This window comes from Onychostruthus taczanowskii, unplaced genomic scaffold (assembly GCF_017590055.1).
Source record: "Onychostruthus taczanowskii isolate IOZ18803 unplaced genomic scaffold, ASM1759005v1 scaffold50, whole genome shotgun sequence".
In the NCBI taxonomy this organism is placed as follows: domain Eukaryota; kingdom Metazoa; phylum Chordata; class Aves; order Passeriformes; family Passeridae; genus Onychostruthus; species Onychostruthus taczanowskii.
In genome coordinates this window covers 5,906,706-5,921,278 of record NW_024502569.1, presented here as the reverse complement: position 1 = coordinate 5,921,278, position 14,573 = coordinate 5,906,706, and the positions used below count along the sequence as shown (strand labels likewise).

The 14,573-nt window shown below is 39.9% G+C and overlaps 2 protein-coding genes across 4 annotated transcripts in view; one reads left to right on the top strand and one right to left on the bottom strand.

The window, feature by feature from the left end:
• Positions 1 to 45: 45 nt before the first annotated feature.
• Positions 46 to 1,556, top strand: MRPL57 (mitochondrial ribosomal protein L57). 2 transcript variants are annotated; one of them, XM_041415983.1, is made up of 2 exons: positions 46 to 122; positions 1,112 to 1,556. In XM_041415983.1, exon 2 carries the CDS (start codon positions 1,117 to 1,119, stop codon positions 1,426 to 1,428), a length of 312 nt encoding a protein of 103 aa, XP_041271917.1. In that variant the 5' UTR covers positions 46 to 122; positions 1,112 to 1,116; the 3' UTR covers positions 1,429 to 1,556. The 2 variants fall into 2 exon arrangements, with proteins under 2 accessions (XP_041271917.1, XP_041271918.1); XM_041415984.1 differs by having other exon boundaries at positions 115 to 246.
• A 756-nt stretch (positions 1,557 to 2,312) lies between these two features.
• Positions 2,313 to 14,573, bottom strand: part of ZDHHC20 (zinc finger DHHC-type palmitoyltransferase 20) — a 49,225-nt gene continuing 36,964 nt past the window's right edge. The window contains exons 9-13 of one of the 2 annotated variants that reach the window (XM_041415980.1): positions 13,030 to 13,156; positions 11,664 to 11,753; positions 10,436 to 10,551; positions 9,974 to 10,050; positions 2,313 to 7,799 (exon numbers count right to left, since the gene is read on the bottom strand). In XM_041415980.1, coding sequence (XP_041271914.1) covers positions 10,013 to 10,050; positions 10,436 to 10,551; positions 11,664 to 11,753; positions 13,030 to 13,156 — 371 coding nt within the window. In that variant the 3' untranslated portion in view covers positions 2,313 to 7,799; positions 9,974 to 10,012. The remainder of the gene's footprint in view (positions 7,800 to 9,973; positions 10,051 to 10,435; positions 10,552 to 11,663; positions 11,754 to 13,029; positions 13,157 to 14,573) is intronic. The other variant, XM_041415982.1, reaches the window with a different exon arrangement.

Genomic DNA, 14,573 nt, shown 5'->3' with positions numbered 1-14,573 from the left:
CCATTGGCGCGGCCGGGCCCCGCCCGCAGCCGCCTCTCGCGAGAGCCGCGCTCCCCGCCCGCCCGCCCGCCGCCATCATCTTGGCTGCTCCGCGGGGCCGCGCCCGCCGCCGGAGCTTCCCGGTGAGTGAGGCCGGGAGGGGAACTGGGGACTGGGGCAGCGGGGCCCCCGCGCATCCCCGCGGCTTCGCTTCTCAACCGGGCCAGAGAGTGGGACGCCGGCGTGCAGTTGCACCGTGGGAACGGGGTGGGTTGGCTTCTGTTTGCGACCGTGCTGCTAAAAGTGCTTGGGTGACTTCTTGGTCACGGCTGACAGTTCGTGAAGGGTTTGGACAGCTCTCCCAGGCACGTGGTGTGGCTCCGGGGAATGTCGTGTGCAGGGCCAGGTGGACTCGATGTGGGTCCCTTCCAGCTCCGCGTATTCTGTGATTCTCTAAAGCTGATGAAATCCCGTATAATGCTAAACCTGGGCATTAGCGGGTGCGGGACTAATGAACAGGCTAAGGAGGAGCATTTGTAAAGTTTAGACGTCATTCGGCCTTTCCCGCCCCTTACACCCAGCGTGTTGTGTCAGGGTCTGTTGGTGCTTTCCGCTTATGCCACTTGGTCTAATTCAGGATATTGCTTCTCTCTGCCAACCAGATTTCCTCGGTCAGGATACAAGACTGGGTAATTACATACTAATAAGCTTACGGAGAGACTGTATTCCAAAACCTCATGCTGAGGAAAGGCCAGATTTGGATAGAGAAGACAGAGCTGGAAATACTCTGTTTTGACAACACAGCTAGCTATTTGTAGAAGGCATGAGCAAAGTGAACCCGTCATTCTTGAGTATCTGTGACTGGGTTTTTCTTAAATAATTTATGGAGGATATGCTTTAATTGCAGTGTAAGGATAACTGAATACATTCTTAAGTTTCAATTCCCCTTTTCTGATTCTTAAGTTTCCAGTGTATCTGGCCCTGCTGTGTGTGATGGTTTGTGAGTACCCGGCTCTGAGCCTTCAAACCAGCCAGCTAAAAGGCAGTGGAGTGAGTGTAGAGCTTTTAATCTTTCTTGTCAAAGTTTTATTTTTTCCCCTAAGTAATAAGTATTTTATATTTGTGTTTTAAGGCAAAATGTTTTTAACAACAGTATTACTGCGGAAGGGAATTCCTGGAAAACAATGGATTGGGAAGTACAGGCGACCAAGACAGGTTACCATTTCGATGAAGCAAGCAATGGTCCGAAGGTTGGAAATTGAAGCAGAGAATGAATATTGGCTCAGCCAACCTTACCTGACACAGGAACAGGAATACAAACACAACTCGGAAGAGAGACGTGCCAAGTGGGAAGCTTTCAAAAGCCTGAAACAAGCCAAGTTTCCTGAGCACAGATACATCAGTGATCATTTAAACCACTTAAATGTGACAAAGAAGTGGACATGTTGAATAATACAGCACATTTATATTTGTCACATGTTGTGCACTACCCTGGGATCTGCTCTCATACCTGTTATGGTATTTCACTGTAATTAGGGTGGTGTACAAAATACTACATTAAAAGTAGTCCCCTGAAACAGTGTATGTGTTATTATTATTGCTTTGTTAGAGAAGTTCTTTGCCTCTCTACCATCTGCCCACCCTCTTTCTTCAGGGCTTAAACAGCAAGTTACCAGGTGCAGTGGTGGCAATATATAGATAACCTGGTTTAGCTTCAGCTGTCTATAACCTAGATGGCTTCAGTGATTGCCTTCTGAAAGCCTGGAGAACACTCCTGCTCTGTTGAAAGGGCTCAGCTGCCGCTACTGGCCATGTGGCTTGGGCTGGTCACCCTTCCTCAGGGATTGCTCTGTGTACACCAGGTGCTTGAGAAGGACTAGGACACTTGCCATCAGGCATGCAAGGACCAAGGGGAACTAGAACTGCAGAGATGGAGGATGAGGCTGGAATTCATGGAATGTTATAAAATGTTCCATTAAAAAAATTCTGGAAAGAATTGTTGATTTTAACTGCCACTGTCATTGTCATGTCAGTGTCAACTTGGGTGCTACAGCTCTCTTACACAGATTGTTCCTGATCTAAAAGGAACATGGCTGATTCTTGTTTGAGCAGTTGACTTCTAAGTCAGGCTTAGTATCCTGGAGGAATAAGATTTAGCCACAAGTCAGGCTTTTTATTTCCCCACAAGACCCAGTGACCTGGAAGATGTGTCAAGAGTGAGTGTAATCTGAGGTTTGTTGCAGCTGGAGTGTAAAAACCAGAGCAATGGTGCAGTGTTTCCCAGGTAGGCAGTTTCTTGGTGATCTAATAACACAGATGCTACAGCTGAGCACTTTCAGATTCTTTCACATACTTTTATTAAGTTGATGTTGCATTCACTGATGAATTCAAGTGTCAAGTCCATATCACTTTGGAAAAGAGGCTTAAAATGGTACTTTTTTATTAAACATGAATTATACTTCAGAGAAGTATGAACAGGTCTGAACACTGATGTACAAAATCTTGAATGCACTTTCATTGGTTATAAATGGCTTAAGAGAACTTCATGGAAAAGTATACATATGGGGAAATTGCAAATACAATTAAAACATGAAGGAACTTCCAGGCAAAGCAATGTGATTTTATATTTAATTCATTTATAAAAGCCCGTTTCAAAAAGTTACTTCAAGTATTAAACTATAAATGGCAACATTTTCTCTGTGCATAGGATGAGTCCTATCTGTAACATACAAAAAAATGCAAGTGCATCATTATTACAGGTATCTTTTACACATCGTCCCAAACTTAAATACAGCTCATTCCAAGTTTAGGCAGCACAACTAAAAATAACTTTGTGGAAGTAGAACAGCTGGGACATTGTGATTAGTGCAAATGTTGATGACCCTTGCTGGCAAATACAAAAGGAAATGCAGAGATAACCCAGGGATGTTTCATTCATCTAAATTAAAAATGGAACAGACTTGACAGCAGGAATGCTGCCTCTCTCTGGGATAGCTTCATGATTGTAAATCATCATTCAGGAAGATTTAAGTTTCCCACAATAAAGCTGATAACAGGATAAGGGACAGGAGAAATCACAGAGGATCATGCTAAGCATCTGTAAGTTGTCAGCTAAGCAGTGTAAACAGGAGGGAATCGGCATGTCACTCCCAATGCTTTGGTGACAAAGTAATACAAATTCTTAATTTCTGACACATCTGCTTGCCTACTGAGCATGAGCTCTCTGTTTCTTAGGACAGGGGGTAGGAAGAAAGATGGGAAAGCTCCCAAAACCAAAGAAAGCGATCCTGTAAACATTATCAGACTTCACTACCTTATGGAAACAAATTCAAGTAATGGCTTCAGAAAACAAATGGCCAAACACCAGTTTTAATCCGCATTAAAACAAGCTACTTGTAGCTTCATGACGTTTCATGACAGTTACATAATTAAGAAAAATGTGTATAAAAAGCTCTATATACAAAATAAATTGATAGAAATGAGTGTAACAAATGTGTTCAGTACTAAATCACGTCACGTACAGCTGCTCTCTTTGGTGACATTTAGGGACAGAAGAGCCTCTGAAGTTGCACGAATCGCTGTTTTTTAGGTACAGCAAAAAGATGTGTTTGTGGGCTAAAAATAACTGCTGTTGGAGCCTCTCTAAATGCACACCCAAATCCCCCAGTCAGACACAATTTTGGAGGATGTTCTTGGAGAACATACACTATGAAACTCAAAACTGTCGTTGTTTTGTTGTTATTTAACTTTTAAATAAAAACCTGGTCAGTCGGTGCTCCAGACCCAGGCAGATTTGGTCAATCTGTGTCGGAACCAGCGCATCTTGGCAGATCTACCAGACATTAATACTGCTGCAAATGCTGCAGTTTTCCTCCTCTTGCGGCTCTGCTTAGCTACAACTGGACCATACTTCAGTTAGATCATGAAGTCTTTGTGTGCATACTCAGTGGTATTGAAAGTCATCCCAACCCAAAAGATGATTTATAATTAATAAAGAAGAATCACAAAAGACCAAAGGAAAGAAACAGTACCTGAAAACCAAGAGTATTCAGCACTCTGGAGAATGGGACCAGTTTATAAGAACAGCATAGACCAAAAGTAGCTTGGTACTTGCAAATACCACTCTCAAGAAGCAGCTTTAACAAAAATATTACCGTGATTTCTACTGAAATTACTAAAAATAGAAGTGCCCAAACTTCCACTAAAGTAACCCTGGGATTATTTAAAATGGAGGTTTTTAATCACATCTGACTTGTATCAATACAGTCTCAAAATAATACTGTAGGAAGTCAATTAATGACAGAAACCTCCTCTTCCTGCCCTCCTCCCATAATATGCCTTTGGTAGGCACAGCAATGATGTGTGTGTTGTACACTCTGTGAGTAAATAACAGTAAGAAAAAAACCAGTATTGTGTAGTTTCAAGTAATTTCTATTTGTGGTTTTTCCTGCCTTATATTCACAGGGACAGGTTTGTTTCAAGACATTTCAGAAAATGAAATCCTCCCCTACATCAGGCTTCTATTCTCACATTGGGAATTTAAAGCCATTTTAAATTTTTTTGAGTGTGTGTAGATTTTTTTTTTTTTTAAGAGAAAAGCACAAAGAAACAAGAAAGCAGTTTCTGATCACAACTGATGTCAACTATCTTACAGTAACTACTATGTATGGCTTGTAGTAGTCATTACTTCAATGGATCTAAAAGCTTAGGTATTTTCAAGACTCCCTGATACAGAGTAGGCTAAACCACAAAACCAGCATTTACAATACGGCCCAACACCCTAAACAGTTGTTTTCTCAGGATCCATCCCCCTTTTGATCTCCTGACCGTGGGCCAAAAGTACCCCCTGCCTGCAGCCCCTGCCTCTGCTAGCAGGGACACGTATGGCTGCTTGCAGCCCAACAGCCAAAGAACATCCTGCTCCCTCATGGACTTCCTGGCACAGCACAGCCTAGGGAGCACTCAGGACAGAATCCAAAAGCAGAGGATGTCATCCTGGCTGCCTTAGCCATGATACCTCCCCCCCAAAGCCCAGGCCTGCCAGGAAAACCTAACCCCTCCATCCCCCTTGCTGGCATGCCCTTAGAATTCAGCAGTACAATTCCCTTAAAGAACTTAATTCCTTTAAATCAGTCTGGGGTTTCTCTTAGTCCCCGGTTCCCCACGGGAAAAAAACAATAGGGGTTGGGGGTAGTGAATGTGGGAGAATCATCTTTCAATCATTTTACTATGTTTCGTATTTGTCCAAGTGACTTTCAGTAATGCCTGCTTTTACACCAACAGTAACTCTGGCCTCAGGATTATCCTAAACCCATTGCTAACTCTGGCCTCAGGATTATCCTAAAACCACTGCTCTCCTTTTCTCACCTCAAATATGAAGAAAAATCTAGGACAAAATATTCCTGTGATCTGCATAAACATGTCAGAAATGTCAGTTCTTCATGAAAAGCCACAAAAATGTCCATGAGATATACAAAGAAGTGGTTTCAGAAGAGCAGCACTTGTTAGAAAATGCACATGGAGACAGCACAGTCTGTTTACTTGCAGTTTTTCCTGTAGATTCACTATCCTGACTAAAGAAATCAAACAAGTTCTCCTGATGTTGGCCTACAGGATGCATACATTCATGGGGGGGGGAATATGAAGCACTTTGGGGAGCGGGTGGGGAGCAGAGATCATATTGCTGAGTTCAGGGATACTTAGGACATACATTTTGCTTATAGTTCTGCTAGATGATGTCTGTTCATGGATGTGTTATTTCAGCTATAATACATGGATGCAGTAAAAGCCATATGATATCCCAGGCCCTCCATGACAGTTCCACCAGTGTTTGGGGCTGCAAATTTCGGTATTCAGAACAAGCCATTTGAACATACAGTCTTCTTTCTCTCTTATCTTCCCCAAGAAATTCTGCTGGTGTGATACTGCTGAGAGCTTATGTTAGGATGGGCACTTTTCACTTAATGTTTGAGAAGAAAAAGCTAAACTTTTCAGATCAATGTGTAGCAAATGTTTTTGTAAGTTTTGGAATTAGCAAATGCAAAATTTCTTGTACAAAGTTTGAAGAAATATTCTGCAACTTCTATAAAACATGCAAGTTTGGACCATTGCTTCTGTCTCAAGAATATCCAACAGTAAAATCATGTTCATAGGTTCTCAAAGAGTTATTTTTCCAGAAGATTAATATTTAAGAAAAATTTATTATATCCAAAGACAAAAAATACTTATTTTAAACCTTACAGTATACTTGATACCTTAGTATTTCCATCATAAACATATTTAACTCAAGTAGCAATCAGTCTGAGAGACAAACCAAACAGCTTCTTTTGGACTAGATCATCAATTTGACTACTACCTTCAGTCTGTATCAAAAGGGCTCATGTCTATTTGTAATCAGCATCAGCTGAATATCAGAAATCTTACAGACAGAAAAACAGTATTTGTCACTTTTTCCAGGTGCAAAATTCCAGTACCACCCAAAGATGAGTTAGCAGTCTTCTCTGTAGAGAAGTGAGGAAAAAAACCCCCCATGTTGTTTGCTGTAGGTCTTGAGCTAAGGATGGGATGGACTTGATTCCTCAGACAGGAAACAGATTTCACCTTTCATGAACAGGTACATTGCTGCACAAAGCCATCAGTCTTTAGCAATTTCAGCATCACTTAAACTGGACCTGAAAGTGGGAGACTAAAGGATGCAATTTTTCAGTGTACTAACACAGATCTATGCTCCAACACTAATCTTAAGTACCTGATATTTGTACTTTAGAACCAATAAAACCTTGTGCCTTTATTAAAAAGATAAAACAAAAGTATAAAACAGTATTTATAAACCATCAAGAGTCCCATGGAAAAAGCAGTGCTCTGCCGGTTCTGTTTTCTAGCAACACACAACTGCAATATGATTTTTTCAGGGGTACTTTACCATTTTGTTGCTGCCTTACACAGAACACAGCAAACAGTAACAGAAAATGTAAGAACTGTTAATTCCTTTTTGGACTGCCTTTTCCTTGTATGCTGACTGACAATTGTTGGAAGGTAATAATCCATGTTTTTTTCAACTAAAACCCAAGTTTTCTTCTTTGAGCTCTGTTCTTGGTACGGTTAAATAAATCAAGTCAAAATGATGAGGAAGCTCAATCCTATAGCAAAAAAGCAACACCCAAGTTAAAGGCTTTTATGTTGTTGGCATTGCATTGCTCCAAAGCACAGCTAGTAGAAGGAACCCTCAGTCCCAAAAGACTTGGAGAGCTGTGATCATGGGGTAGACTGGTTAACAGGAAGAGAGGAGAAGACATCATCCAGTCCCTTCCCCATCACCTGGCATCTGAACTATGTATAGTCCCACTTCAGACTTGCTGACCATGCTCTAGGCTGACCTTTTTTCTTTTTTTTTTTTCCTTTCCTTCCTTTTCCTTTTTTCTTTCCTTCTGTACTCTGGAGACCTGCTATGGAAGTGACTTCTGCAGTGCCTAAGGTATGAAGTTTGCCTGTGAGGAGGTAAGAGTCTCTGCAATCTACCCCCACCACTGCAGCATAAAAGAAATGCATAGTTCCCACTCTGGACCTTGTGCATCCAAGCAGGGCACTTCTGGATCTGGCCCTTTGGTAGCAGTATATAATTCAGAGTTGCATAAATGCACATTAAGAATCTTAAGGCATCTGTCTTAACTTCCCTGCTCTGCAATAGTGCTTACAAGAATCCATTGTACTGTGCAGAAACTTGAATTTCTTGTCTCTTCCTAAAATGTTCATGTTCCATTTTTTCCTGCTCAACTTCTTCCAAACAAAATTAAGTAATATTCAAAATGTGTTGCAGAAACCTAGTGAAACAAAAGAAGATAATTAATGGAATTATTCAATTAGCTTTGAAGAAACACATCATAGTGCATTACACAAATGCGCCTGGGTAATATGATTTGCAGACTTCTGATTAAGGTAAATAGTTAAGGCAACTTCAACTCAGAAATAGCCTTCTGGTGTGGGTTTTTGTTTCACACTTCTTATATTTTAGAAGCTTATCAGTGCTAAGAACATCAATCCATCACCACTAATCTGCGCCTAAAGTATCCTGGATCCCTGACTGGCAATTCAATTTTTGAATTAAATTGACAGATGTGAGGACACAAATGGTATTTGCCTAGGTGAAGCTGGGGGACTGGCCTTCTGCTGCAAATCAAGCTCTGTACACTAGAATCAGCCATGACTTTGCTTCTGCTGTGGGTTATGGGCCCAAATTTCAAAAATACAACTATTGGCTTGGTTACAGGGTTTTATGGACGTGCATTGAACAGATCCTGGATCTCACAGCTACTGTACAGTTGCTTAGAAATGCAGGACTAGAATGAACCATCTTGGCCTAAGTCGTGATCAAATCCAACGGAACTCAGAATGGTTCAAACACTGGTTCAAACATAACATTACTGAGTTAATTTAAGGTAACACATACCCAAATGCTTTTGCATTAGGTGCAATTATGCAGTTTTATTTATACAGCTTTTAAAACTAGTGTAGTTTGGGCAAGTGTAACACAAGGTACAAATTCTTCCTGTATTAAATCTGGCCTCATTTTAGGAAGAGAGGGAGGACAGAAAAGAAATTAATCTCAAACTATTACCAATTAATTGTCTAGCTTAGAAACAGTCATCTATGCTCCCTCTCTAGGTCAGCGGAAAGAAAGATTAAGACCTTTCTATAATACCCTATCAAAGGCTGCCAGGATGAGCTGCTCTCAGAAACTTCTATTCCGCTCCATGAAGAACAGAAAAGCCTTCGTAACCTATTTAGATCAGATTAGGTCTTATATAGCTGGAGGCTGAAAGGAACCCCTTGCTTGGGACATTCTTTTGCACATTTATATAGCATTAAGAAAAGTTGGAAAGGGGAAACTTAACATTGGTGAGTTCTCATGGTTGAGGAGGTTTTTCAGAAGTTGTAACCAATTAGTCTAATCTTGGTTTTGTATGAGTTTACACAGAGCAGTCTGACCAACATGAGCCCAAGCATCACACCATCACCCACAAAGACCTTTTAGAAAGATTTTTTTTCCTTGAAAATAAACCAACCCCCTCCCAAAACTATAATTTTAGGTCAGAAGGCTCCTTAAAAAAAAAAAAAAAAAAAGGGAAAGGAAATAAAAGTAATCCTAAAATTACAGAGCTTCCCAAATTCAAATGTAGTATTTTATTTCTGATAAAAATGTGAATTACTTGCAAAAACATCATCCCCACTAAAAAAAACCACCACCACCACAACAACAACAAAAAAATAATACAGTGGTAATGATGAGCTATAGCTTCTACAGCTGTTAGTTGACCAAATAACATTTGTTTCTCTTCCAGACAGAAAAACTTAATGGTAACTTATAAGCTCATTACAGTAGAAAGACAACATAAAAGAAGTCTAATTTAGTCACTGGAAAAACACCAAGAGAACTTTCATAAATGCACCAGAACGCACTGTATTTCCTAAGTGCAAAGTGCACACAGGGCACTTGAATGCAAGAAAGATTCCAGAAGATCACTGTCAATTCCAAATGTGACAGAGCAGTCTGTGTGCAGAGACCTGTATTTACCTACTGACCTTCCTTCCCCATGCACATGCAGCTTCCTGAAGAGCAGAACATGGCCCACCAATATATGATTAAGAAAAAGACATTTAAGGAGCTCTTTCTCAAGACAGTGTCTCATCTCAGAATTGCATTTAGCATCAGATTCTTTTCCCTGGTCAGGTAACAAATCCAGCACTACCCACTTTAATCTAAATTGCAGGATTAATCTGACTCAGCCCAGGCCTAGCCAACCCATGTTTCCTGCACTACAGCATTACTCCCATTCTTGTCTCCTCAACAGCCATTCTGAATTTTGTTTAGACTTTGCTATTACTCATCCAACATCAGAGGACTCCTCTGCATTCTGTGACTAGATAATTTTTGACTTCGAGATGTCAATTTTATTCACACATGTACAGAAACATCAATCAATTATGTTAGTCTTACCTGTTTCTCATTGAGATGGTTGTTAGTAATTAGCTGAGATCAGCTTTCCAATGAAACTATAATATGCTTTTTTGCACCTAGAATGTGAGAGAATCTCAATTATGTGTTTTTGCAGATTTGCATAACAAACAGAAAAGATTTCAAACCAGAAAGCACATTGACCATGTTGTGCCTACTTTTACAAAATATTTTCCTCCCCCTTACCAAACATAAAAGATCCCAAGTCTCAGAACTGAAGTGCAAAAGTGGAATTATCTATCCCTCTACCATCACTACCTTAACACAACAACAAATTTTGGAGCAGAACATGGGATGCAAGTTAGCCTTAAGTTCTAAACATCTTGACTTGATTTCATGGAACACATTTTCTTCTAGATCACTCCAGACAATTCCTAAGGACTTTCTAGGTGCCAAAAATAAAATTTAAAAAAAGGAAAATGGAACCACAAACAAAATCGCTACCTGATTTCACACTTTCCTCTTCAGGGCCAGTTTCCACCCACTGACAATCACCGGATAGCAACCGATTTTGTGATTCACTGAGTGGTCGCGTAGGAAAGGACTGATTGGCTACAGAGCTGAAAATAAGCAAAGTCAACAGGAATTCTGTAATACCAGTAGCTGCTTCAGACATTTCCAGAATAGTGAAGTCACTTGAAAGCAAAGCTAGTAATAGAAAACCCTACAGTGCCAACTGGAAATGGCCGCATGCCCCCAGCCCTAATTCCTCTACAGGCTTGTTCCAGTCATCAGTCTAAAATAAACTCCTACCTGACACAGGCCACTCACTTCTAATAGAAAAAACCCATGGATTGATACACAAGAAATGGCACCCTGACAATAACACTGCCATACAGCTAAAAAGAAAACCTACGCAGTTCCATCTGGAAGAGCAACCAAATGCCATCTCAGCCCATGCAAATGCCAGGGCCTTCCGAAACAATCTTCTGAATGTAAAAGAATACTTTGCTGTTTGCACAAGGATCCTGTTCTTGTGTAAATTCCACAGCTTATGTTGCACTGGAAGCAACTTCTCTGTATTGCCTTTGAATCCTCTAATGTCTGGTAACTCAGGTGACTGCTGTTGGCAACAACCTTCAGTTTACAAATTCATTAAACTGTGCCGAAGACTTCTAAAGTGGAAAATGTAAACACCTCCAGAAACTGCACACAGAGACTCTTGTCGCTTTGAAAATACACTGAAGATACAAAACATGCAAATTTGGGAGGATAAAAAGTAATGAGCTAAAAACCCCAGCATAAGAGATCTACTTCTCTTGCAAACTGTCTCAGCATTACTTGTTTAAGCATGCTCGAGGAGATGAAATACAAATAATACCTTGCCTTTCCCAAAAAAAAAAAAAATCCAAACCAAGCAAATAAACAAAGCATTTTTTTTCCATGGACAATTATTCAGTCTTCCCTAGGACTTTTTTGATTGCTGTTAAGAGCCAGTAAGCTCCCTTACTTTCTATATTACTGTTTTCTTAGAGCCTTATCCTCTGTTACAACAAAACTAAGACGCAGTCAAGTTTTTAGTCTTAATCTATTCTGTCCTTCACTGAAGACTTACAAACTTACTCTGAAGATAACAAGAAGCATAAAGAATTCAAAAACTACCTTGGAAACAATTTTTTTCTCTAGGTAAGTATGAAACAGTACAAAATCAGTATTTAAGTGCTATAGTCACCTTTTGGCAGGTTCATTTTGGCTTGAGACTGCAAGTTGCTCTGGATCCATAATCACCAAACGAGTTGGGAAATTACATCCATCACCCAAACTAAATGAGAAACAAAGACTCAAATCACTGTAGGTAGCTGACTTAAGTGAACTGAACAAGGACCCATCCAAGAAAGAGGCAAAGGCTACAGAGTCAAATCAATTAGCTGAGCACAGTGCTGAACTCCAGACTTTAGCAAGGCAGCTCTACCACTAAATCAGATGATCAGTGAATTGAATCTTGGAGCTCAATTGACTCCCACTCTAGCACTGAGTATGGATTGCTGTGCACAGGCACAAGTCTGTGGATTTCAGAAACACAGATGTATTTCAGTAGACTGTAGCCCTAATCTTCCCCCAAACCAGCATGCACACATGGTAAGACTCTCTGGTATTTACAACCTCAGAAGCTGTATTAAATAACATTCTGGTGGCCACTTCACTCATAATTTTGAAAATAGCTAAGCCTTCTTTTAAAGTCTATCAGGATAAAATGTGGTAGCAAAACAGAGCCATCTACAGTGCTACCACATCTGTTTTGTGGTAGCAAAACAGATCTAGCGGAGCTTCCCATCTACAGTGGAGCTTCCCTCTTTAATCACATGGTAGTTGAACAAACAGCTGAGTCAACTTAAGCTGCTGGCATTACCTCTGCAGTTTGATATTAGACCTTAGTTTGACAAACAGGTTCAGCAACATTTTTACCTGATACACAGTGCCACAGGAGCAGTGTTGAAAGTTGTTACTTCATTCTGCTGAAATCTGGTAGTGGTTGGAGTGGGCAGCATGTCAGTCTTGCTTCATAAGGCTTGTCTGCAACTCCCTAATGCTGGCTCAGCTGACATTTTAATTCCAGCATTTTTATTCATATCAGATTTTTTCCCCACTGTTTCTTATTTACATGCACTTTCTAAGATGGCTTTTGATTCCTAAAGTGTCATCCACAGCAAAAGGAAAGCTGTCAAGTTTTTCCAGGGGCAAGAGAGGGTATTTTTAAGCTGATGTTGTTGTGATGCAGCTGTTTGATCTCCTCTGAGTTGCTGATTTCTGCTCTATAATCACTGAGACTACCACCTAAAGGTGCACAATTTTTGCAATACACTTCTCAAACTTCTGCATTTAAAAGGTTCTTGACAACAAGCTCCCTGTCTTTGAATGAAAACCCTGTGTGGAGTTTGATCGTTTTCTCTTGCACATTTTCCCTACACCAATATTTATTGTACTGCATATACAAGTTGGCTTTTCAGCTGTGCTTTATTTTTTTAGTAGAAAGGGAAGCAAGGTGGAAGTCATGGAATCAATTAATTCCCTAATTCATTACTGTTCAGACGGAGTACCTGGTAAAGATAGGAAGTAACCAATACTTCTTTTCATCTCCAAAAACTTCCCTTAGATTTTTGCTGCATCCAAGAGAAAAGCCATTTTTGTCAGGACCGTTTCGAAATGTGGGTGCACGGAATGTTTCTGTAAAATAAAAACATGCAATTCCTTAAACCAGTAAGGAGTCTGGGAACATGAAGAAAAAAACCCCAAACTTCTCTGCTGTGGAGCCAGTTTTGGGCAAGGTGAGGTGATGTTGATGTATATGTTATGGGGAGAAAAAAATTTAAAAATCTCAAGTAATCATAGGGGGAAAAAAAAATCACAGTGTTAGGGAAAAATAAGAAAATCAGGTAAGGAGAACAGTCACCTTGTCAACTTTCTCTCTTTACATTTAACAAAGTCTGAGATAAAGCTAAGTACCATGAGCATGCCAAAGATAACCACATATTTCCCTTATTCCTTGGTGACTTGCTCTCTCTTCAGCCTTCTTTCAGCAGATGACTTTCCCTTTTAGGAACAATTTACCATAAGCACTGCTGGACCTAAGCCCATACAGAAGAGGTTTTTCCACATCTGCCAAATTAGGAAGCTGAATTAAGAGCTTCCCATGCTATCAGAGGAAGATGAAATCTATTACATTAGAAACAGACACACCATGAACTATAGCAAAGCACCATCATCTTTCTACTCAGTCCAGTTACACCCTTGGCCAAGAACTGAGACGACTCATTGCTCTCCCTCCATACCAATATCTTGTATTTTAAGATAATGATCCAGAAAGCAGATAAAGAACTGTGTTGCCAATTATGACCACTGACTTTTGGGTAAGGAATATATTGAAGTTTTCTTCAAAGCTAAAAAGAAACTGTGAATATTCCTTACCTGTAGATATGTCAAAAGAAAAATAATTCAAATAACTGTACTATCAACCAATCAAAAAAATATACCAAAAAAATTCTAGCTGAAAATTATTTTACTTTTAATCAACCCACTTATTTTTGAGGCTAGAAATTTAAATTCCAATGAAAGAATGAGATTTTGACTTACTCAGTTGTAGAAATACTCATCAGTCTCTGTCCCCCCACACACTGCAAAAACCACTCTTAAGTGTTTTCTAGCAAGAACTTCAAATGCTTTAATTAAATGCACATAGCTTTTTTATGCTGATCAATGCCATTTAAAATGTTTAGGCATAAAATGATGGGATTCTCTTATTACCTAGGAAATGTGCATCAGTGTTTTCATTTTTATCACACTGTTACAAGCCACTTCCTAATAATGTCAGTTTTCTTTCACAGGATTTAAGAATACTTGTTTGTATCTAGTTCAAAATGCAGTACATGTTCATGTACAGCAGAGCCTCTGACTTGGTAGGGGATACCCAGCTACTCAAAGTATTAGAACAACAGAGCGGCAAGTAGCAATTGGGTTACATCACACTTTAAAATCACAACAAAAATGGATGATGCTGCAGAGGTCTCAAAAATACAAACAAAAGAAATAAGCAGTCATCATGAATCTGAATGCTTGGTTCCAGCAGAGGACCCCCCACAGGCTT

What these genes read in the sequence shown, in the direction of transcription:
- MRPL57 (XM_041415983.1), top strand. Translation starts at nt 1,117, where the DNA reads ATGTTTTTAACAACAGTATTACTGCGGAAGGGAATTCCTGGAAAACAA.